Consider the following 23243-nt stretch of genomic DNA (forward strand, 5'->3'; position numbering starts at 1 on the left):
ACTGGAGTTCCAAACACCATGCAAGTATAATCAGGAGTAAGAACAGCCAAAGATTCAATGACAAAGACCGAACAGCCACTGGTTTTAACAAGAGGGGACCAAACACTGGTGATATTTAAGACAGCAATTTTAGTATTTTTTATTTTGTGAATGTTTGTGGGAGGGCAATGTGGGAGAAACAACTAGTGAAGAGCTAAACGGTCCATGTTTGAGGAGTTCAAGGTTTTTTCTTTTTTTAGAGAGAGAAACATGAAGGTAGCTAAAAAGCTTTCAGAAGTGAGCAATAATGCTTGCCCTTAAAAAAAAAAAAAAAAAACCACTCATGAAAAATTCAAGTTGCCTGACAGTACAAGAGAGGCTATGTATTCATATTCGCCTGTATGTGTATAAAATGACTCTAAAAGAACACCTAAGAAACCAACAGTAACTGGGGGGAGGGGGCAGAAGGAACTAGGCATATGGGGGAAGGGAGCTCTCAACATATAAACCTTTTCATTCAATATTTTAAGTTTCTCAGCAATGTGAGTAAGTATTCAAAAACTTAAATATTAAAAGTTTTCCAGATTAGTATTAAATTTCAATATTTAAACAGTAAAAGGCTGTTCTCTGTTTCTGGTTTGCTGGGAGATCCAGTCATGAGTGCATGCTATATTCTGTTAAAATTCTTTTCTGTCTCTACTGAAATGGTTATAGAATTTCTGACTCTTGATCACTGATATGATTAACTCTGTCAATCGATCTTCTAGTACTGAACCAAGCTTTGCGTTTCCTAGTATAAAGCCAACTCAATACATTTTTTCCAAAATAAACTGCTGGGTTTTCTTTCTAATAAAGGCAAAAAAAAAACCCATACTAATTTCACTGGTAAAAATGATCAGGGATAATAATATCCAGTGTTGGCAAAAATGAGAAATTAAGAGGCTCTCTCTTATATTAATGCAGAAATTACTATAGCCTTTTGCAGAATATTGTGGTAACAGTTTTAATAATTAAAATTACACATAATCTGAGACTTCCCCAATGGTCCTTCCAGTGGTTAAGAATTCGAGCTTTCACTGCAAGAGTCACGGTTCAATCCCCACTTGGGGGAAGTAAGATCCTCCATGCCATGGGGTGCAGCCAATAAATAAATAAAGTTACACATAATCTAACCAGCCATCCCATGCTTCAGAAGGTATCTTACAGTGATAAAGCACTGGAACACAAGGCCATACGTATATGACCGGAAAACTGAAATGTCCATCAGTAAAGAAATGGCTCTATAATAGCATAGCATATTTGCACTGAAAATAAGTTGACCTGTCTGTTGATTTGAAGGAATGTCCTTAACATTGTTAAATGAAAAAAAGAATTTGTAAAACTGTGAACAGTGTTAGCTCATATTTTTTAAAAGTTGTCTGTTTGTTTTGTATACCCTCCTGAACTAGGAACATCAGAGGAACCTCACAACTAAACCACTATTTAAAGGAATTGTTAAGTTTTTAAAAAGAAAACCCCTATTTAAAATATTATGGTACACATGCACTATTTTTGTAAATTAGTAACAAAAATGAATGCTTTTTAAAACACCGTGTCTAGGATTTGCTTTCACTACTCTAGGCTGCACGCCATCCTCCCAAAAATAGGAAAAGAGAAAAAAATGAAACAAGATTGACAAAATGATGACAACTGCTGAAACTGGGTAATGGGTACAGAAAGCTCTTTATTCTGTTCTACTTTTGTGTATGTTTGAAAATTTCCATAATAGAAGACAAAAACAATTACAAGCCTCCACTCAAATGAGTAAGGCAGCAAGGTGGGAGATTAGGACAGATAAAAGGAGATGAGTCTGTGAACCAAGAATCTTGGGAAGACAAAGGGCAAGACAAGTGTCCTTAATGGCAGCAAGTCTGGGATCCACAAGGCCCTTCCTGGACCTGCTCTTCCTGATTCTTCCTGATTGTCAGCTTTCCCTTCATTCCCAACATGAATATCATTCAAAGCAATCACTTCCAAAGGATACTCCTGTAAACTGCTGTTGGACATGAACTAGCAAGGACCTCTGATGAACAACTTGGAAGGATCTGTTAATAGTAAATTTTTAAATGTCACTGATCAATTTCAATAGAAGCCTCTACAAAAGAAAATGTACCAAAATAGATACTGCAAAATAGACCAAAATAGACTAAAAACCAATCAACAGGGGCAAGTTAAACCATAATGTACTCAAATCATGAAACATTACACATTAGTTTTTTTTGTTTTTTTACAGGAGGGGAGTTACAGACTTCCATGGTGTGCAGGAAAGAGTTATGATTAGCACAGCAGGTTGAGACCACTATCCTGAGAAAGGACTGCAAGACTAGCTCCTGCCTGGGGTCAAGGTACTTGCATTTCAGGGAGGTTCCCACCAATCCCAAATCAACATACAAGCAACACAGTTTTGCTAAAAGCCTACTTTGTTTTTGGCGGTGGGGAATTTTGGTACATATTAGGCAGAAGGTACCTACAATTGTTGTTCACTATTGTTGCTCAGTCGTCAGTCGTGTCTGACTCTTTGCAACCCCATGACTTTTTTTAAGGGGCTGGCTGTAGATGGTACCTACACAATCAGCCCCTAAAAAATAACCCTATGCACTGAATTTCTAATGAGCTTTCCTGGTAGACACTTAACACGTTGTCATAATTTGATGCTAGAGAAATTAACCACATTCTGTGTGACATCACAGGGACAGAAATCTTGGAGGCTTGCTCCTAGTTTCCTCTGGATTTTGACCACTGTGCCTTTTTCCTTTACGGATTTTGTTTTGTATACTTTCATTCTTACGATTCACAGCCATGAGAATGACTATGTGCTGAATCCTGTGAGCCTTCCTAGTGAACTGTTAAAACTGAAGGTGACATTGGGGATCCCCCAACAAACATGGCTTTACAGAAAGATCTCGAAGACACACCACTGAGTTGAAAAAAAAAAGTCAAGGTCCAGTTCAGTGTATATCATTTGTTAGAAAATCAAAAAGAAAATCCCATTTTAAAAAGTGCATATCCACAGCATAGCAAAGAAGCAGACCTTCAAGGTACCTGGATGATCTGACTCTCTCCATCCAAAATTATTAATTAACAACCCACACAATGTTTAATCAATAAATCAGTAAGGATGTGCTTGGGGATTCCTGTAAGTCAAGCAGTCTGCTGTGTACTAGGAGAACTCAAGTAGAATTCATCATTTTTAAACTATAATTTTGTAGGAACAACAACTGAACACGCCTGAAATATGGAAACAAGAAATCATCTGGTAGAGGCTATAAGCAAGTTTAGAAAAACAAGACATGCGTATGAGCTCTTACAGTTACAGCTAAGGAAAGCTTCAGGGAAAAGTAAGAAGTTGATCTGGGTCTTAAAGAAAAGTCAAGATTTCTACAGAGCCAGAGAGGGGCTTTTTCAGGCAAGGAAGCACAAAAGGGCATGGACACAGGAAAGCACGGAGACCTACTAGCACGGCAATATCCAGAGCCAGTACTGACTGGGGGAGAAAAGGGGAGAAAAAGCACTGGGTAAAAGCAGCAAACAAACCTGCAGAACAGGGTGAAAAGACTGTTGCAGTAATCCAAGTAGAAGTGCAATGTCCTGAACCATGATGGTGGCAAGTGGAAATGAAAAGCAAAGAAGAAACCCAAGGTAATGACAAGAAACTGAAACAGCTGACAGTATCAATAAGATTGACGAGAGATAGGCTTATGACAACTCTAGACTGTAGAAAGCAAAAATTTCTAAATAGAAGCTCTGCTATTAGAAATGATAATACAGAAGTGATAAAAAGTGAAAGTCACTCAGTCACGTCCGACTCTGCAACCCCATGGATATACAGTCCATGGAATTCTCCAGGTCAGAATACTGCAGTGGGTAGCCTTTCCCTTTTTCAGGGGATCTCCACAACCCAGGGATCAAACCCAGGTCTCCCAATTGCATTACCAGCTGAGTCACAAGGGAAATAGAAAATAGAGGGAACTTTCCATAGCACCCAACTAGCCTATCAGTCACAAATCACTGTAAGGCAGGTCATCTTCACACAGAAGCCAACTGTATGCTACCAATTAGTTATGAAAATAATTTCACATCTTCTGCCAAAAATGTTGTTCACCTACTTTTTCCCTTACTCTGTTTTTTCCTTACTCTGTTTTCTCCCAGCCTTTCCCTATCTGCTCATCAGCCTTTCCTTTCTCCCTCCTTCTGTACTCCTACATCTAAATTAATCACCAAAGCCAGCCTAGTACCACACAACAGGAAGTTGCTGGTAACCTACAAAGCTGTATAATTTCACCAGCCAGTAGAGACAGAAACTGAATTAAGAGTGATCAGATTTTCAAAAATGCAGCCTTGATATGAAAAATACAGGATAAAAATGAAGTTTTTGTTTTTGAAAATAAGCAAAGTGTTAGTCGCCCAGTCGTGTTCGACTCTTGTGATCCCCACTGACTGCAGCCCACCGGGCTCCTCTGTCCATGAAATTCTCCAGGCAATAATACTGGAGTGGACAGCCATTCCCTTCTCCAGGGGATCTTCCTAACCCAGGGAACAAACCAGGTCTCCTACATTACAGGCTGATTATTATTCACCATCCGAGGCACCAGGGAAGCCCAACATAAGGAAGACTAGTACTTATTTGGAAATAGAAAAGGGGTTAGGGAACAAAAGTATCAGAGAAGGTACTAATCAATGAGCTAACACGAGAGAAGCTTGTTTACAGTCACAAGCAGTAGCTCAAGTCATTAAATAATATTGATACATCCACAAAATGCAACACAATGCTGCTATAAAACACGTAAGAAGGTCTCCGTGTGTGACATGAAAGGATCTGGACGGTATACAGTTAACTGGGAACAAAAATGTTCAGTATACTACCTTCCATGTTGAAAGTAGGGGGGAGATACATTTCCCCATGTGCTTGTATTTGCAAAAAGGAATTCTAGAAGCACACACACAGAGAAACTAATAAAAATACATATTTGTGACAGAAATATGTGGAGAAAAAGAGGACAAAAGTCAGGGTAGCAGCAATACTGTATATTTCTATATTGCATTTGATTTTGAACTATAAAGCACAGTTCAAAGTCAGCATATCTTCCTTTTAAGAATGAAGAGAAAAATAGGATATGATGAGGTAGCCATGAAGATCCAGATCATACATAGTTTGGAACTCCTAAAGAAGTAGGAAGCTGAGCTTGAAAGGGGGTTTCTACTGGCCTCATAATCTGAGCAATAAAATAATACTAGTAAAGGATTATAAGGATTACAGCACAAGACAATGGTAAAGCCCAACCCAAAATCTGGTTTGCTAAACAACTCTCCTAAATCCACTCCTCTTTTGAGGCTTAATTTAATTACTAGTTCCTTCATAATTCCTTCCAACTCATACAAAACTCACTCTTGACCTCTGATTAAACAATACTCTTTTTCTAATTATTTCAGATGTTAATCTCACTCTTCCAAATAGAACTAATTACTGCTCTGGGAACAAAAACCAGCTCTACTTGCACCGTACTCCCCCGGCACCAGGTACTCCAATTAAATACCAATTCCTGCTTTTACTAACACTATAAACCTATCCACCACCACGAATGCAATCTTCCCACTCTTTCTTCTACCCACATTCTACTTCTTTAAGAACCAGTTTAAATCCAATCTATTCAAGCAAGCATTTCCTGGGCAGCACAGCATGTGGTTAAGAGCTCTGGCTCTGAACCTAAAAGAGAAGAGGGTTTAAATGTCAACTCCACTACCGACCTATATAAGCAACTTGTTTAATTTCTCTAAAGCCTCCATCTGGTTTATAAGAGGTCTTAAATGCTACCTCCCTCAGAGGTGTCTTGTGAAGATTAAGTAATGCAGAGGAACTGCTTAAGAGATGCACGTCAGTGTATACTGAACATCAGCCACAAGGGACTAGGTACAGAACACCGCACTAAGTTAATGTTAGTATACAAGGAAGCCTGTGACCAAAGACAAGACCGCATACAGTAGAAAACAGAAATAGCACACCTCCTGGAATGGTTTACTTCAGGAAGACAAGCGGTAACAAGTGTTGGCGAGACACGGAGAAAAGGGGAACCCCTGAACACTGTTGGTGGGAATGTAAACTGGTGCAGCTACTATGGAAAACAGTATGGAGGTTCCTCAAAAAATTAAAAAGACAACTACTAATGATCCAGCAATCTCACTTCTGGATATATATTCAAGAGAAATGAAAACAGGGTATCAAAAAAGATACCTGCTATGTTTACTGCAGCTTTATTCACAATAACCAAGACAGAGAAACCACCTAAGTCCATCAATGAATGAAGATGCTGTATATACATACAAAGGAGTATCATTCAGCCTTGAGAAAGAATTCTGCCATTTGCAACAACATGGATATGAACCTTAAGGGCATTATGCTAAGTAAAATTAGTTCGAGAAAGACAAATACTGTATGACTATCACATACATGTGGACTCCAAAAAAACCAAACTTGTGGTTACTAGTGACCAGGGGATAGGAAAATTGAGATGTTGTTAAACAGGACTTCCAACTAAAGGGAGTAATAAATTTGCAAATAAGGGGAATAAATTCTGGAAATCTAATGCACAGAATAGTGATTACTGCCATTGATACTGTGTTTTATGTTTCAAAGTTGCCAAGAGACTGGGTTTTAGATGTTCTCATCACAAAAAAGAAACGATAATTATATGACCTGAGAGAGATGCCAGCTAATACTTCTGTGGTAATCCTGCTGGAATACAGCAGACCCCTGAACAAGGCAGGGATTACAGGCACAGACCCTATGCAGTCGAAAGCTGCATGTAACTTTACAGTTGGCCCTTCAAACCCACAGTTCCACATCAACAGGTTCAACCAACCACAGATCATGTAATACAGTACTATGTATTTAGTGAAGAAAAAAAAATTTACAGATAAGCAGGACCATACAGTTCAAACTCACATTTCTCGAGGGTCAACATGTATATAAATATTTCAAACCAGCAAGTTGTACATATTAAACTTGCACAAAGTCAGATGTCAATTATATCTCAATAACATACACACACAGGTATGTACTAACTGAGAAAAGAAAATGGAATTGACTTTGTTAATCATACCTTAATAAAACTGGAAAAGTAACTTCCCTGGTGGTCTAAAAGTTAAGAATCCGCCTGCTAATGCAGGGGACACAGGTTAAAGCCCTGGTGTGTGAAGATCCCACATGCCTTGAAGCAAATAAGCCAATGGGCTACAACTACTGAGCCTGTGCTCCAGAGCCCATGCTCTGCAAACAGAGACGCCCACACAGCACAATTAGACAGCAGCCTCCTCACTGCAACTAGAGAAAACCTGAGCATAGCAACCAAGACCCAGTGCAATGAAAAGTAATAAAATGTTTTTAAAAACTGGAAAAAAATTAAAAAGGAAAAATGGCACTGGATATATAGAAACAATTATTAATGCACAGTTCAGAATGAGGCAGATGCCAAAGCAAACAGTTCAAGATTCCAGATTTCAGACCAGACCACACCAGCTATCAAAAGACATTAAGATGTCACAAGAAGAGAAAAAACTACAGATCAATAACCCTTGTGACCACCAACTCAAAAATCCTCAACAGATGACTAATAAATCGAATCTAGCAACATATAATGGGAACTATATGCTATGCCCAAGTGAGACTTATCCCAGGGATGCAAAGCTGGTTTAACACACAAAAATCAACGTAATATAACATTGACAGAACAAAGGATAAGACAACATGATCTCAACAGACACAGAAAAAGCATCTGACAAAATCCAACACCCTTTCAAGACAAGACAAAAATGTTCACACCAGGAATAGAATGGAACTTCAATAATTTGATAAAGTCCATAGTTCACATTGTTCTTAATGGTTAAGACTGAATGCTTTTTCTCTAAGATGAAACAAGACAAAGATGTTCACTTTTACCACTCCTATTCAACATTTTCCCGTAGGTTCTAGTTAGGAAAATAAGGCAAGAAAAATAAGTGGGGGAGGAGGCTCAAGAGGAAGGTAATATATATATATATAAAATTATGACGAATTTGAGTTGCTGTATGGCAGAGACCACCACAACACTGTAAAGCAATTATCCTCCAATAAAAAAAGAAAAGAAAAAGAAATAAAAGGCATTAAGATTGGAAAGGAAATTATATAAATGAGTTCACCAAAGCTGCAGGATATAGAATCAACATACAAAAATCAATTGCATGACATGCTACAACAGGTATGAACCTTGAGAATATTCTGCTAAGTGAAGTCAATCACAAAAGGACAAACACTGTGATTCCACGCACGTGTTACCTGGAGCAGTCAGATTCACTGAGACACAAAGTAGATGGTGGTTCCCAAGGGTGGAGGGGAGGAGAGAACGGGGCTTATTGTTTAGCAGGTGCAGAGTCTGTTCTGCAAGATGAAGTTATGGCGGGGAATGGTGACAGTGGAGCAACATTATCAATGTGCTTAATTTCACTGACATATACACTCGAAAATGTTTAAGAAATAATAGCAAATGAAACAACTTACAAAGGATTAATCTCCAAAATATGCAAGCAGCTCATGTAGCTCAATACCAGAAAAACAAACAACCCAATCAAAAAGAGGGAGAAAACCTAAACAGACATTTTTCCAAAGACATACAGATGGCTAACAAACACACGAAAAAATGCTCGATATCGCTCATTACTAGAGAAATGCAAATCAAAACTACAATGAGGTATCACCTCACACCGTCAGAAGGGCCAACATCAAAAAATCTACAAACAATAAATGCTGGACAGGGTGTAGAGAAAATGGAACCCTTTTACACAGCTGGTAGAAAGGTAAATTGATACAGCAACTATGGAGAACAGTATGGAGATTCTTTAAAACAAAACTAGGATTAAAACTACCCTATGACTCACCAATCCCACTACTGGACATCTACCCTGTGTGTGTCTGTCGCTCGGCCGTGTCCGGCTCTTTGCGACACCATGAACTGCAGCCGCCAGGCTCAGGTTCCTCGTCCATGGAAACTGCCGGGCAAGAATACTACAGTGAGTCGCCATTTCCTTTTCCACCATATACCCTGAGAAAACCACAACTGAAAAAGACACATGTTCCCCAGCGTTCACTGCAGCACTATTTACAACAGCTAGGACATGGAAGCAACCTAGATATCCACCGACAGGTGAGTGGATAAAGAAGCTATAGTACCTACATGCAATGGAATACTGCTGCTGCTGCTAAGTCGCTTCAGTCGTGTCCGACTCTGTGCGACCCCAGAGACGGCAGCCCACCAGGCTCCCCCGTCCCTGGGATTCTCCAGGCAAGAACACTGGAGTGGCTTGCCATTTCCTTCTCCAATGCAGGAATACTACTTAGCCATTAAAAGGAATGCATCTGAGTCAGTTCTAATGAGGTGGATGAACCTAAAGCCTATTAAAAAAGAGTGAAGTCAGAAAGAGAAAGACATATCATACATTAATGCATAGATATGGAAATCTAGAAAGATGATACTTTCTAGAAGTACTGATGAAGCTACGTGTAGGGCGGCAATGGAGATGCAGACATAGAGAACAGGCTTGTGGACACAGTGGGGGAAGGAGAGGGTGGGATAATCTGAGAGTGGCATGGGAACATATCTATTCCTGTATGTAAACAGATAGCCAGCACGAATTTGCTATGACACAGGGAGCTCAAAGCAGTGCTCTGTGACAACCTAAAGGGGTGGGATGGGGTGGGTAGGTTCAAGAGGGAGGGGGCAAATGTACATCTATGGCTGTGACTCATGTTGATGTATGGCAGAAAGCAACACAATATTATAAAGCAATTATCCTCCAATTAGAGATAAATAAAAATTTTAAAATAGTTTAAGACAGCAAACTGGCTGTACCAAAATTTTAAATTTCTGTGCTTCAGAGGACATCAAGAATGTGAAAAGGCAACCCACAGAATGGGAGAAAATATTTGTAAATCATTAATCCAATAAAGGACTTGCATCTAGAACATATAAAGAACTCTTGACAACTCAACAATAAAATATAACCAAATTTAAAATGGGCACAGAATTTGAATAGACATTTCTCCAAATCAAATACACAAATGGTCAGTAAGCATATGAAAAGATGTGCAGCGTTATCAGTCATTACAGAAACGCAAATCAAAACCACAATGAGATACCACTCACATCGGTGAGGACGTGGAGAAAATGAAATACACTGCTGTTAGAAATGGAAAATGGGTGCAGCTGCTTTGGAAAGGCTTGGTGGTCCCTCAGAAAGTTAAAACATAGAACACACGCCTTGAAATTCCACCCCAAGGTGCATCCCCAAGAGAACTGAAAACACACGTCCACACAAACACTTGTAAATGAATGGTCACAGCATCATCATTCATCATAGCCCAAAAGTGGAAGCAACCTTAATGCCCACCAACCAGTGAATGGATAAACCCAATGTGGTATAGCTACACAATGGATTATTTTTTGCCCATAAAAAGAATGGAGTGCCGATACATGCCACAACATGCATGAACTGTAAAAACATGCTTAGTGAAACAAGCAAGACAAAAGGTCACATGATTCCATTTATACAAAATGTCCAGAATAGGCAAAACCATACAGACAGAGTATAGACTAGTGGTTTGCCAGAGGCCAGAGGTGGGGTGAAGGGGGAGTGATCAATAGTAAGTATGGGTTATTTTTTGAGGGGTGGGGGGAGGGGGGTATAAAAAATGTTCTGGAATTAGGGAGCTGTGATGATTGCACAATTCTGCAAATAAACTAAACCAATGAATCATACACTTTAAAAGGGTGAACTTTATGCTATGTCAAAGTGTTAGAAAAAAATTTTTTTGAGGGAGAAATTGAAGAAGACATTCAGAGGAGGAGGAACTGAGGACAGAGCAAGAGGTAGAAGGGATAAAGCTAAACAGATAAGCTTAGCACAGACTAGAGTTTGGGCTTCAATTCCAGAGTCATTAGAGAAGCGGTGGAAGTTTCTAAGTGACAGGCTGAGAACTGCAGCTTGAGCATGATTAACTTGCAGCAATGTAGAGAAGGCACATTTTACATTCCCTTCTAGCTTTTCACAGTGAAATTCTCACTTATGTGCCTCACATCATCTAGGGACTCACAAGTAGAATATTAAGTGAAACATATTTCTCTGACATCCTTGCACGGTCAATTAACAGCAACAAACAGAGATTTGCTCAGTTGTGTCTGACTCTTTGTGACCCCATAGACTGAGGACCCCAACAGGCTCCTCTGTTCATGGGATTCTCCAGCCAAGAATCCTGGAGTGGGTTGCCATTCTCTTCTCCAGGGGATCTTCCCGACCCATGGATCAAACCTGGGTCTCCCGCACTGCAGGCAGATTCTTTACTGTCTGAGCCACCGGGGAAGCCCCTGACACGGTGAAGTAATGCTTAAAACACATTTAAAATCAGTGCATATTTCACACCACATAGCACTCTGTTCTAGTGTTTTATGGGGATACTCCAAAAGAGTAAGAGAAAAAAGAGACCAAAGTCAACAAAGCACAGATGTCAAAATTGTAAAAAATATTCAGTATCACTGCAGCAAGCCGTTCAATCAATGCTGGCTGACTCAAAATTACTAGTAAGAACAGCAAAACAAATGACTTGGTTTCATCGTGTTTGTTTTTACACAAAATCTAATCAATTGATGTTTGCAGAAAATATCTTGTAAGGTTCAAAGTATAAAATTCCTTAACCAAGTTTCAATCTGTTTTGAACATTCCATTTGAAACGGGAAGTCAGCTGAGTCATGGTCACACAACACACTAAAATTCAAAATGCCTTTTCCCTGTTAAAAGAGTAGAAACGCTAGGATTTCTGCTTCATAACCAGCTCACACAGAGTATGCAATTCAAGACCACCTTGATAGGACATTTAAACTATATAGTTGGGCTCCCAAAGCCCAAGTTCCAAATTCAGATTCAATTAACCAAGGATCAGAAAAAATTCCAGAAAGTTCTAAAAAGCAAAACCTGAATAGCTATACATGGGCAAATGTTCAGATAGCATTTACACTGTATTTACAACTATTTACATAATATTTACATTGAATAAAGTATTATAAGTAATCTAAAAGATGATTTAAATATAAGGGAGAAAGTGTGTAAGTTATATGCAAACACTATGCTATTTTATATGAGGAATCTGAGCATCTCTGGATTTTGGAATGGGCTGGGCTGGGGGTTTTGGAACCAACTCCCTGAGGGTCAACTCTTTTATTTTCACATTGTTGCTGTTTGAGGTTTTTTTTTTAAGGGAAACTATGCCTTAGTCAAATGTTACTTTCTCTTTTTTAAATCTTAAAAATCTCTTTATTCACATTATTCAGCTCCTCTATCATCCTCCCTATGATACAATGTTTCTTAGTATTTGGGGAGCCACAGCCTTTGAAGTATGCTAAGGATTTTTTTTAAGCACACATTCAGTTTTTTGAACTATTTCCTACCATCTGTGGTCCCTGCGGAATTCAAGATGAGAGACTGTTCCAGTGCCACAATGCCACTCTAATTTCAACAGGGGCGTTCTTTTGAAGAAAGCGTATCACAAGCCCAGCCCAACGTTTCATTTTCTTACCTGGGTTATCAGTTTATTACAGGTGAAAAGCCAAAAACACACAACGTTTATGTCTAACAATAAAAGTTCTCTTCAGAATAACCTTTCAAAAAAGTTGCAATCATTACAGTTGGCCAATTTAAAAAAGACTTGTAATTATTGTAACCTCAACTATTTAAAATTATACCTCAGCTTCAACTAATTGTTTGGCACATCCTAAAATGAAAAACAAAACAAAACAAAACACTGAGTTAGTGTAAAGGTAAAAGTACTGGGTAAACCTTCAGTTAATTTCCTTCCGAGTGGTGGGGAGGGCACCTGATGGGAGGCACTGACAACGAACACGTCACCTACGTGACACTGCGGCCAAAAAGGTCCAACCTGAACCTAATCGTACAGAAACCACGGGACAAATCCAAACTCAAGTCCACAGAAACAACTAGTCCGGACTATACCAAAATGTCAGTCACTAACGGGGAAGAAATGGATGAAGAACTGCTCCTGATGGAAGGAAATGAAGACAACGAAATGCAACCCTGGATTAAGGAACTGAGAAAAAAGAAGACAAGACATTATTAGGACAACTGGGAAAATCTGAATATGAACCAAATAGTACTGTAACAAAGCTAAACCTCTCCAACTGTGATCTATTTGATTGCTGTTACACAGAATGCCCTTGGTTTTTATTTAGGGGTGATGGCATGATAAAACCAATGTGGCAAAACACTAGTACCTGGTAAACCTAGGTGGAGATACAAATGTTCACTGCACTCTTCTTGCTACTTTAATCAAGATTAGGATGATTTTAAAAAATTTTTAAATGGGAGGACATTTTCTTGATTTTGAGTGAGAGACATCATAAGTTAACCTAAGCAGAATATATACAGCCATATTTAAGTCTTTCCAACTGTGGGCAATACTTTTGAGACTGTCATGAAACGGAGCTGTAAAGGACGGTAATTTATACTCACAGATTTATTTCAGATACCAAAATTCAAAAGAGGTTACAGAATGGTACTCAGGTTTTTTAATGTTTATATTTAAAATTTCCATAGAGGGTTGTTACACACGTTAAAATTAAGCTTACCTTTTACGATTCATTTATTCTACCAACTGATGTACCACATAGCTTCCAAATAAAGCTAGAAAGAAACCTATCAATATGAAATTGTTGGCCTACAAAGCACATCACAGGAAAGCAACACAAAAATTGAACAAAATCAGAAGCTTCTCCCCCCAAATAAAGTTGGGTGAATTCCAAGAGCACCCTATCTAGGAAGTTCACACCTGCTTTCTCTAGTTTTTTCTTAGTTAGCACATCCCAGGTAAAGGGGTCTCAGATAAAAACATTCCAGGTTAGATGCTACATTATACAGTATGCAAAATCTTTAACAACTTCTCTCATGTGATGGCATTTAATGGTTGGTTTTAGGGGCGGGGGGGAAATCAGCATAACATAAAGCATGTAACTTCTACTTCAGATAACACACTACATTAGTAAAATGGTCACAAAATAGTCTATTGAGGTAATTACTCTATTTTCAGAAAGAAAGAAGAAACCCAAGTTACCTTTTTTCCTGTTGTGCAATATAAAATACTGCCTAGCCTGAAATACCCTAGAGTCAAAAGGTCTGTCTGAATCCCAGATTTGTCACTTTAGAGACTATAACCTTGACCACAGCTTTCTCACTTGTGAAATGAAGGGATCCAAATATTAGCTGGTCTTATGGTCTAGATCTAAATACGCAATGATTTTATCATTTTGGCTTCCTGTACATGTAATTTACAAAATTTAATTTATAGATGTACTTTATATACATATTTATATATGAATTTACTTTATATACACACACATATACTTACTTTTTAATGTTAGATACATTGAATTAGAAGGGATTTTTTTTTTTAAACCATAAACTGTAATTTATCATTTTTTTCCCCCAAACCTCGATGTCTGTTCTCACATTTATTTTATTCAGAGGCTGAGTCAATCTCCCCTCCACCCAAGACAGAGACCCCTGTATATTTAGTGGATTTTTTTTTTTTAATTTAGCTGCATCAGGTCTTCGTTGTGGTGCACAGGTTCTAGGGCTCGAAGGCTCAACAGCTGCTGCCCATGGGTTGAGCTGTCCCAAAGCACATAGGCTCTTAGTTTCCCAACCAGGGATTGATCCCAACTCTCCCACACTTGATGGCAGATTCCTGACCACTGGATGGGCAGGCAAGTCCCAAGACTCCTGCAGTTCCAAGACTCCTCTCACAACTAATTCCAGTAAGTAGGTGCCAACCCCCAGATTCAACATCTGAGTAATCACACTCCTGCTTTTCTACTACCACTTTAATTCAGGTCGTCCTCACCTCTTGCCCAGATCACTAGTTATCATTTTTCTATCCTATCACCACCCTACCTAAAAGCTTCGTAGTAGCTTCCCACAATGTAAGATTTATGCAAAATATCCTCCACCGGATATTCAAGAAACTCTACCCCTGCCCCCACCCTTACACGCCAATGCAACTAAACTACTTACTGCTGTTTCAAATTGCCTATACTTTCTGGATGTCGTACCTTTATTTCTGCTGTTGTTCCTACACTGCCTTTTTCTCTGCCTTCTAAAATGGATTCCATTCTTTAAAATTTAGTTTCAGTGGTGATCTCCCGTATCTAGACATTACGTTACACATTTGTCTTCTGAATGCCAGGATACTGACAAAAAGTGACAACTTTAATGGCCGACAGTAAATTAAGAGAGTTGACCTCATGTGGGCAATCAAACTTATCCACTGTGCCAATTTTATTTAACTGGCTCTGGCTACCTGGCACTCTGTCTTCAGGGTTTGCAGCTTAGCAGAGGAAAAGGAGAATGGCAATAAGACTTCCGTCATTCATTCAGAGACTGGAGGAGTTTCCCAACAGGGGGTCTACACAGTGGGAATTTGGAGTCCCAGGGTATTACAAAAGATATTTAATGCTTACAGATTTAATGTTAAAAATCCAAATGTTTGGTTATATTCAGGAAACATGAAGATCTAGAACAGTGGGGGTGATTTCACCCGAGGGGACCTCTGGTGCTATCTTAAGGCGTTTTTTGACTGTCACACCTGAGTGAGTATTTCTGGCCAATGCTGCTACACATCCCGTAGTACACAGGGCAGAATTCAAAACAAATGATCTGGTCAAAATGTCAACAGTGGGTCTAGTGGTTAAGAGTCCGAGCTTCCAGTGCAGGGGGCATAGGTCTGATCCCTGGTCAGGGGACTAGGATCCCACGTGCCTCGTGGCACAGCCAAAAAAGAGGTCAACAGTGCCCAGGATGAGAGGAGTGCTGCCTGTATATGTGGGTTCTGCCTCTCCAAAGAGACTTTCACGTTTTTTGGAAGTGAAGAACCATGCCTCTTGCAAGGCAACACAATATAGCCCAAAGCGTAACATCTCCTGCAGTTTACCAGTGGTGTGGCCTCCTGGAAGTTACTTAACCTCTTTGTGCATCAAAGTCTTCACCTGTAAAACAGAGACTGAGATCCTGAAAGCACCTACCTCAGAGAGTTCCAGGATCAGATGAGTCGATGTAAGATCTTCAAAGTGTGCCAGGCAGACAGAAAACACCCACTAAACTCAGCTGCTGCCGTTCTTAACTTCCCTAGTGCCTAGCCTTGCATTTGGAACATCTAAGATGGGCAAGAAATGTTTACTAACTGAATATAGGATAATGCCTTCCTGGGGAGGCACAAATTGGTAAAGACAAATATACTCTCCTTATTTGGAAAAAAGGAAGCACAGCGCTAAGGATGGAGTTGAAAGGAAGCATTTGCCCACCTAATCTTCTCTCCCTCCTCAGAAAACTTTTAACCTTTAGGAAATGTTCCCCTCGCACAGGGACCTTGGTACACAGTGGCCTGTAACATCCTTTATATTTGTTTTTCCTTTTCATTCCTTCTGACCAGCTGAAGATCTTGGAATTTATGAATGGAATGGTATCTTCTTTTGACCCTCGCACCATTAGCCTGGTGGTAGTTATTCGTGTGCCCATTACAGCCTTCCTCCGACAATGCACATGGAGTCTGTGGCCAGGGACAACACTTGACTCCTTTTTATAAAACCCAAGGGGCCTAACAGACCTTGGCAACTGCAGGCCCAAACCTCTCCCTTTACAGATTAGGAAGAGAGAGGCTAAGTGATTTGCCTAGAGTCAAGGTCATATTGTTAAGTGACAAAGCTGGGATTCAAACTCTGATACACAGCTGATACAGACTCCAAGTTCCATCCAACTTGTAATAGCATATAGAAATTATACCTGTGGTGGAGACAATTTTTAATTACGTCCCAGAAAACCTCCACAGAAATTATACTGATAGTTACCTGACAAAGCAAAAATAGAAATAGAGTAACACTCAAAGCTCCCTTCTGAAAGTGTATCTTAAAAACTCAACCTGTTTAATTGTTTCATATCTTAACGTTAATAGCTTCTAACAAGACTTAAATATCCGGTTATTTAGTCAGGCTTAATTTCCTTTAAATGATTGTGTAATTATTTTGAATAACAGAATATCTCTTATTTGTTAAACCAATGACGACCATCCTTCACTGACTTAACAGATTCTTTAATGACCAGTTTAACAAATTAATATCTATATAACCCCAAAGACCAGCAATTTGAAATGATTCTATATGCTGAAAATACATTCAGATGATTTGAATTGTGAATGTTAAGACCTCAATACAAGGTTAAGACCCAATACAAACACAAAACTTACAATCACCAAGCACAAACTACATTAAGACCTGAGACAGACAATTTTTATTTTATTTCGTTCAAGTAAAAGCTGCTCACTGATTAGGCTAATCTAGAAGTTTCTCTCAGTGTCCCAATATGATGCAAAAGAAAACGGCGAAAAAGAAAGGAAAAGACTGTAAGACCAGAAAATGAATGTGAAAAAGAGTTAAATGCCTTGATGCTTAAGCAATTACAGCTCAATAAAGCTCGACATTTTCATAGGGGCATCGTTTAAAAAACAAAAAAAGCCCTTTGTGGTGATGATTTAAGTTACCAGTGCAAAAGCACTCAGGTCCAAAAGGAGTGAGAACCACTTACTGGGAACAGATTTTTAATTATTTTACCACCTGATAAAAGGAGCACACGCCGAACGTAGGTATAAATGTATTTTCAAAAGAAAACAAAACGCAGTCTATGCTCGGTAAAGTTCAAGGGCAAAACTGTTTCCAGTGCAACAGAATCCGCCTGACTACAATGTGTGTGTGTGGGGGGGGGGGGGGGGGCGCGAAGACATAGTATCTTTTTATAAAGGCAACAATTTGAGTTACAAAGTAATAACGGGGAAGCCAAAACAGTTTGACAGCCCGCCATAAGGGCCGCCTCAATCATGAGTCACACAATGCCTGCAACCATTTACAATAGTAATTAATGCACAAGTCCCCTAATTAAATTCTAAAAGGGTGAGAATGCTTTAACTAAGTTTACAAGAATTGCTTTTCGCTGTTTTTTGCCACCCCCACCCCCCGCCCAAGAAAGGAACACACGCGTAATTACGCATCTCCCCGCAATTCCTCCATCCAGTATTCCCTCCAGCCTCTTCTCCGTGTCTGTTCCCTGCGTGCGATAGAAAATGACACGGGAGAACTTCTAAACCCAGCAAGGGCGAGCCAGGGTGGAAATACACGATTAATCAAAGGGGGTGAGAGGCGGAAAGCGCGCCCATCTTACCTGCTAAGATTCCTTTCTACGTCTTTGGTAGCTTTAGCTTCCAATTCTCTGAAACGGAAAAGAAAAAGGGGGAGAGGGAGAGAGAGAGAGAGATGCGCGTGAAAACGGAGCTGCTGCTGCAGAGGCTCGCGCCGGGGCCGGATGGGGCGGGGGGAAGGGAGCCCGGGGGGGCTCACAAAGCTGCGGGGCTGCAGCACCGACTGCGGTCAGGCGGCGCGGGCCAGCCGCAGCCCCCGGCCCGGCCCCAGCGGCGCAGCGCGGCCCCTCCGGGCCTCCCGTCCGGCCTCCGCAGCGGCGCAGCCGGCGCCCCCTTCGCCGAGGCCCGAGGTCTCGGGGACGCCCGGCGCCGCCGCCGCCGCCCGCGATCGCGGGCCCTGCGGCAGCGCCCGAGGCTCCTCCCGCCCGGAGGGAGGCCCCCGCCCCGCTCACCTCATGTGTGTAAAGTGCACGAGCAAGTGGGGCGCGGCGAGTGAGGCTCGCGAGCCTCAAGCCCTCCGTAGCGCCGCGGGGAGAGGCCCGAGCCGCTGCACCAGCGCCATTTTCTACACCGACCCGCTACCGCCGCCGCCGCCGCCGCCACCGCCGCCGCCGTCGCCGCCGCAGGCCCCAGACCGGAAGTGAATGCCCCACTCGGCAACCCCTTCCGGGAGTGTCGCAGCCACCGGCCTCAAGATGGAGGCCCTAGCAACTAGAGCAGCAAACTGGGCAGACCCTTGGCAACCACCCCGGCGCGGCGCGGCCGCGGGCCGGACCTCCTTGGAGCTGGTCACAGCCTCGGAGCTGCCCCGCACAGCGGCTTGGGGGCCCACCGAATCCTGAGCCTACCCTTTCTCGGCGCAGTCGGCTCGGGTTCTGACATGAGTTCCCTCCCCTTCTCCTTCTTTGCTGCGACACAAGTTTCCTTCCCTGCTGCCCGGCCCCTCCCCCACAGAAACACACCAAAAAAAAAAAAAAAGAATCGCCTAAACCGCAAATTCTATCCCTGCCGCAGCATGATGAGCCCGCGCGGCTTTTGAAATCCGTCACTTGCAATTATTTTTTTACCTTGGGCCAATTATTTAACCTCTCTGCTTCTGTTTCCTCCTCAGGTAAAGAATGCATACCTGAGGATGACTGTGACGTTTAAACGCGACTTTTATCCCTCGAGTTAGGCTGACCATTTGACTCAGCAGTTCCTCTTCCATGAATTTCTGATGAAAAAATAATCCTGGGTAGCTACAAATATGTCACCATCGTGATACTAAGTCCCGCGTTGATGGTAGTGAAAAATTGTGACGGCGAAAATGCCCAGCGTTGCGAGGTGGCTTTAAAGACTGAACTACTTCATGTGTTAGGATACTGTTGAAAATGATGGTAAGGAAGAGTAACAGCAGGAGGGGGAAATGGTTACAAGGATAAGTGAAAAAGCAAGTCCCTGAGTAGCTCACATGGTGAAAACATGTAGATAGAGTAAGATACATCCATATAGATAAAATAAAAAATATATACCTACCTGTAGATACAAGATACATACTTACAGGTAGATACAGGAATATACATACCTGTAGATACAGTCAGATACATACATTCGTGTGCATATGTGTGTATTCTTTCAATCCTCTCACAATGGTTTTGTTTTTCCTCCCCTAATTTAAAGATGACTCCAACTCTGTGCTTGAAATCCATTCCTTCTCAGAAACCTCACTATACCTGTCATCCCATTTTCCTCTTTCGACCGGCTTTGATCCTTTCATTGTCTTTAAAACATGCCTAAATGTCTCCCATTAAAAAAACAAAAACAAAAAACAAAGCTCCCTTGACTTTCCAGTTCCTGTCCTCTCTCAGGGAGATGTGTAATGTGTGCTAAATAGCTTCAGTCCTGTCTCTGCGACCCCATGGACTGTAGCCTGCCAGCTTCCTCTGTCCGTGGGATTCTCCAGGCAAGAATACTGGAGCAGATTACCATTTCCTTCTCCAGAGGATCTTCCCAACCCAGGGATGGAACCATGCCTCTTTTCTACCCTGCATTGACACGGGGATTCTTTACCACTGGCGCCACCTGGGAAGCCCCTGATGTGTAATAAGTTAATGAATAAGAGAATGAATGAATGCACAGAATGTCCTAAAGCATATGTACCAACATGTTAACTGATGATATTATGAAGTTTAAAATTTTCTTGTCAATAATCTTTTTTCACTTTTATACAATAAGCTTGTAAAAAAATTTTTTTTTAATCTCTTACAAAATGTAAACTTTTGTTGTTTAGATGCTAAGTCATATCTGACTGTTGTGTGACCCCTTGGATTGTAGCCCTCTAGACTCCTCTGTCTGTGGGATTTCCCAGGCAAGAATACTGGAGTGGATTGCCATTTCCTCTTCCAAGGGATCATCCCCATTCAGGGACTGAACCCAAATCTCCCAAGTCACCTGCATTGCAAGTGGATTCTTTACCACTGAGCCGCTGGGGAATCTCAGTGTGAAGTGTAGGGGGCACCGAATAAATCTTAGTGACTTTCCTTTTCTTGCCATCATCCCTAAGTTCAATTCATCCATGTGTATATTTGGTTTGGTTTTCTTTTATTGTTCTTTCTACTGAAAGTATTAAAAGTTATATTACAGTATTTCTTTAGTAATTAAAAAACTAGAACATATATATATAGAACAATATGCTTTCATACCAAGTTTATGATAATTTTCCATAAGAGCATAAGGCAATGAAAACAGCTGTTAAGATTAGCTGATTTTTTTTTTTTTAATTAGACTTTCTTAGGTTTGAACAGGATTTCTCGGATAGCTCAGTTGATAAAGAATCCGCCTGCCATGTAGGAGACCTGGGTTCGATTCCCTGGGTTGGGGAGATCCCCTGGAGAAGGAAAAGGTCAGTATTCTGATCTGGAGAATTCCATGGACTGTAGAGTTCATGGAGTCGAAAAGAGTCAGACATGACTGAGTGATTTTCACTTTCAGGTTTGAATAAATCATTGATTCTCAGCTGGGGCAATCTGCTCTCCAACCCTCACACAAAGATTTAGCAATTTCTGGTTTCTGAGTATCACAACTAGATACTACTGGTGTCCATGTGGGTAGAGGCCAGGGTTTTGGTGAAACATTCAACCCTGCACAGGAGATTCAACCCCCTGCCCCTAAAAGGCAGAGAAGGCAATGGCAACCCAGTCCAGTACTCTTGCCTGGAAAATCCCATGGGCAGAGGAGCCTGGTAGGCTGCAGTCCATGGGGTCGCTAAGAGTTGGACACGACTGAGCGACTTCACTTTGACTTTTCACTCTCATGCATTGGAGAAGGAAATGGCAACCCACTCCAGTGTTCTTGCCTGGAGAATCCCAGGGACAGGGGAGCCTGGTAGGCTGCCGTCTATGAGGTCACACAGAGTCGGACATGACTGAAGTGTCGCAGCAGCAGCTGCCCCTAACAGGAGAGTATCTGAACCAAAATACCAATAGCACCCAAGTTTGGAAAACCCTGGAACTAATTCCCAGCTCTAGGGAAGCTGAGAAGATGTAATTTCTTGAAGATCTTTTCAGAGTTGTTTGACAACCCTCCAGGGCTGTATTATGAAGTCCTGATAACTACTTTTTGCTTATCTCTTAAACTTGGTTCATAGGGCTAGGTCAAAGAAGGCTACAGAAAACCAGCACTGATTCCTTATCAGAAACCTACTGTGACTTCCCTGGTGGTCCAGTGATTAAGGCTCTGTGTTTCCAGTGCAGAGAGTGAGAATTGAGTCCTTGGTTGGGGAAATTCCCCGTGCAGTTAAAAAAGGAAAAAGAAACTACTAAGGGATCTTCCTTAATATTCTTTCCCTTTATTAATAATTACTCTGTCTATTGAATGTCCCATCAGCATACAAACATATTCTATTAAGTTCCACAGAAAGAAAAAAATGCACACAAAACAAAAAAGTTCCACGGATACCTCATTCCCCTCCAACTTTTTTTGTTTGTTGTATCCTCTCTTATGAGCAAAACTTCTTCAAAAGGTGTTCTACACCAGCCGATTCCAGTTGCTCACCTCCTTTCCCAGCCCTCTCTAACCTGTCATCCCCACTCCCCACCCCAAATCACTCTTATCAACATCAGAAATAACCTTGATTGTCGCTAAGTTGTGTCTGACTCTTTGTGATCCCATGCACCAGGCTTCCCTGTCCTTCACCATCTCCTGGAGTTTGCTCAGACTCATATCTACTGAGTTGTTGATGCCATCCAACCAGCTCATCCTCTGTCGCCCTCTTCTCCTCCTGCCCTCAATCTTGCCTAACATCAGGGTCTTTTCCAATGAGTCGGCTCTTCGTATCAGGTGCCATATTGGAGCTTCAGTTTCAGCATCAGTCCTTCCAGTGAATATCCAGGGTTGGTTTCCTTTAGGATTGACTGGTTTCATCTCCTTGCTGTCTAAGGGACTCTCAAGAGTCTTTTTCAGCATCACAGTTTGAAAACATCAATTATTCAGCACTCAGCTTTCTTTATGGTTCAACTCTTACATCCATATGGGAGTACTGGAAAAACTGTAGCTTAGATTATACAGACCTTGGTCAGCAAAGTGATGTCTTTGCTTTTTAGTATGCTGTCTAAGTTGTATTAATAGCTTTTCTCCCAAGGAGCAAGCGTCTTTTAATTTCGTGGCTGCAGTCACCATCTGCAATGGTTTTGGAGCTCAAGAAAATAAAATCCACCACTGTTTCCACTTTTTCCCCATCTATTTGCCATGAAGTGATGGGACCGGATGCCATGATCTTAGCTTTTTGAATGCTGAATTTTAAGCCAGCTTTTCCTTGTAGCATATGCAATCTAGTTCCTTGACCAGGGATCAAACCCAGGACCCCTGCATTGCAGGCTCAAAGTCCTAGCCCCTGGACTGACAGGAAGTCCAAAAATGACCCTGAAGCTCCCCAACTCAATGGTAACATTTCTATTCTGATCTTAATTTACTTCTT

The 23243-nt window shown here is 41.1% G+C and overlaps 1 protein-coding gene across 16 annotated transcripts in view; it reads right to left on the minus strand.

Annotated features, from left to right (window-relative positions):
• TNRC6A (trinucleotide repeat containing adaptor 6A) overlaps positions 1-18920 on the minus strand; it is a 96800-nt gene extending 77880 nt beyond the window's left edge. For 15 of the 16 annotated variants that reach the window (XR_015154616.1, XR_015154615.1, XM_086375279.1 and 12 more), the window contains exons 1-2: positions 18742-18920; positions 18313-18360 (exon numbers count right to left, since the gene is read on the minus strand). Coding sequence is in view for 6 of the 16 variants with exons in the window: in XM_086375275.1 (XP_086231401.1) it covers positions 18313-18360; positions 18742-18746 (53 nt within the window). In the remaining 10 variants the exon portion in view is untranslated. Of the gene's footprint in view, positions 1-16036; positions 16092-18312; positions 18361-18741 lie in introns of all 16 variants that reach the window. The other variant, XM_086375273.1, reaches the window with a different exon arrangement.
• Between the last annotated feature and the right edge of the window lie 4323 nt (positions 18921-23243).

The sequence above is a fragment of the Bos grunniens genome, chromosome 25 (assembly GCF_055505025.1).
Source record: "Bos grunniens cultivar Pamir isolate PY7600 chromosome 25, Bosgru_T2T1.0, whole genome shotgun sequence".
NCBI classification, from domain to species: domain Eukaryota; kingdom Metazoa; phylum Chordata; class Mammalia; order Artiodactyla; family Bovidae; genus Bos; species Bos grunniens.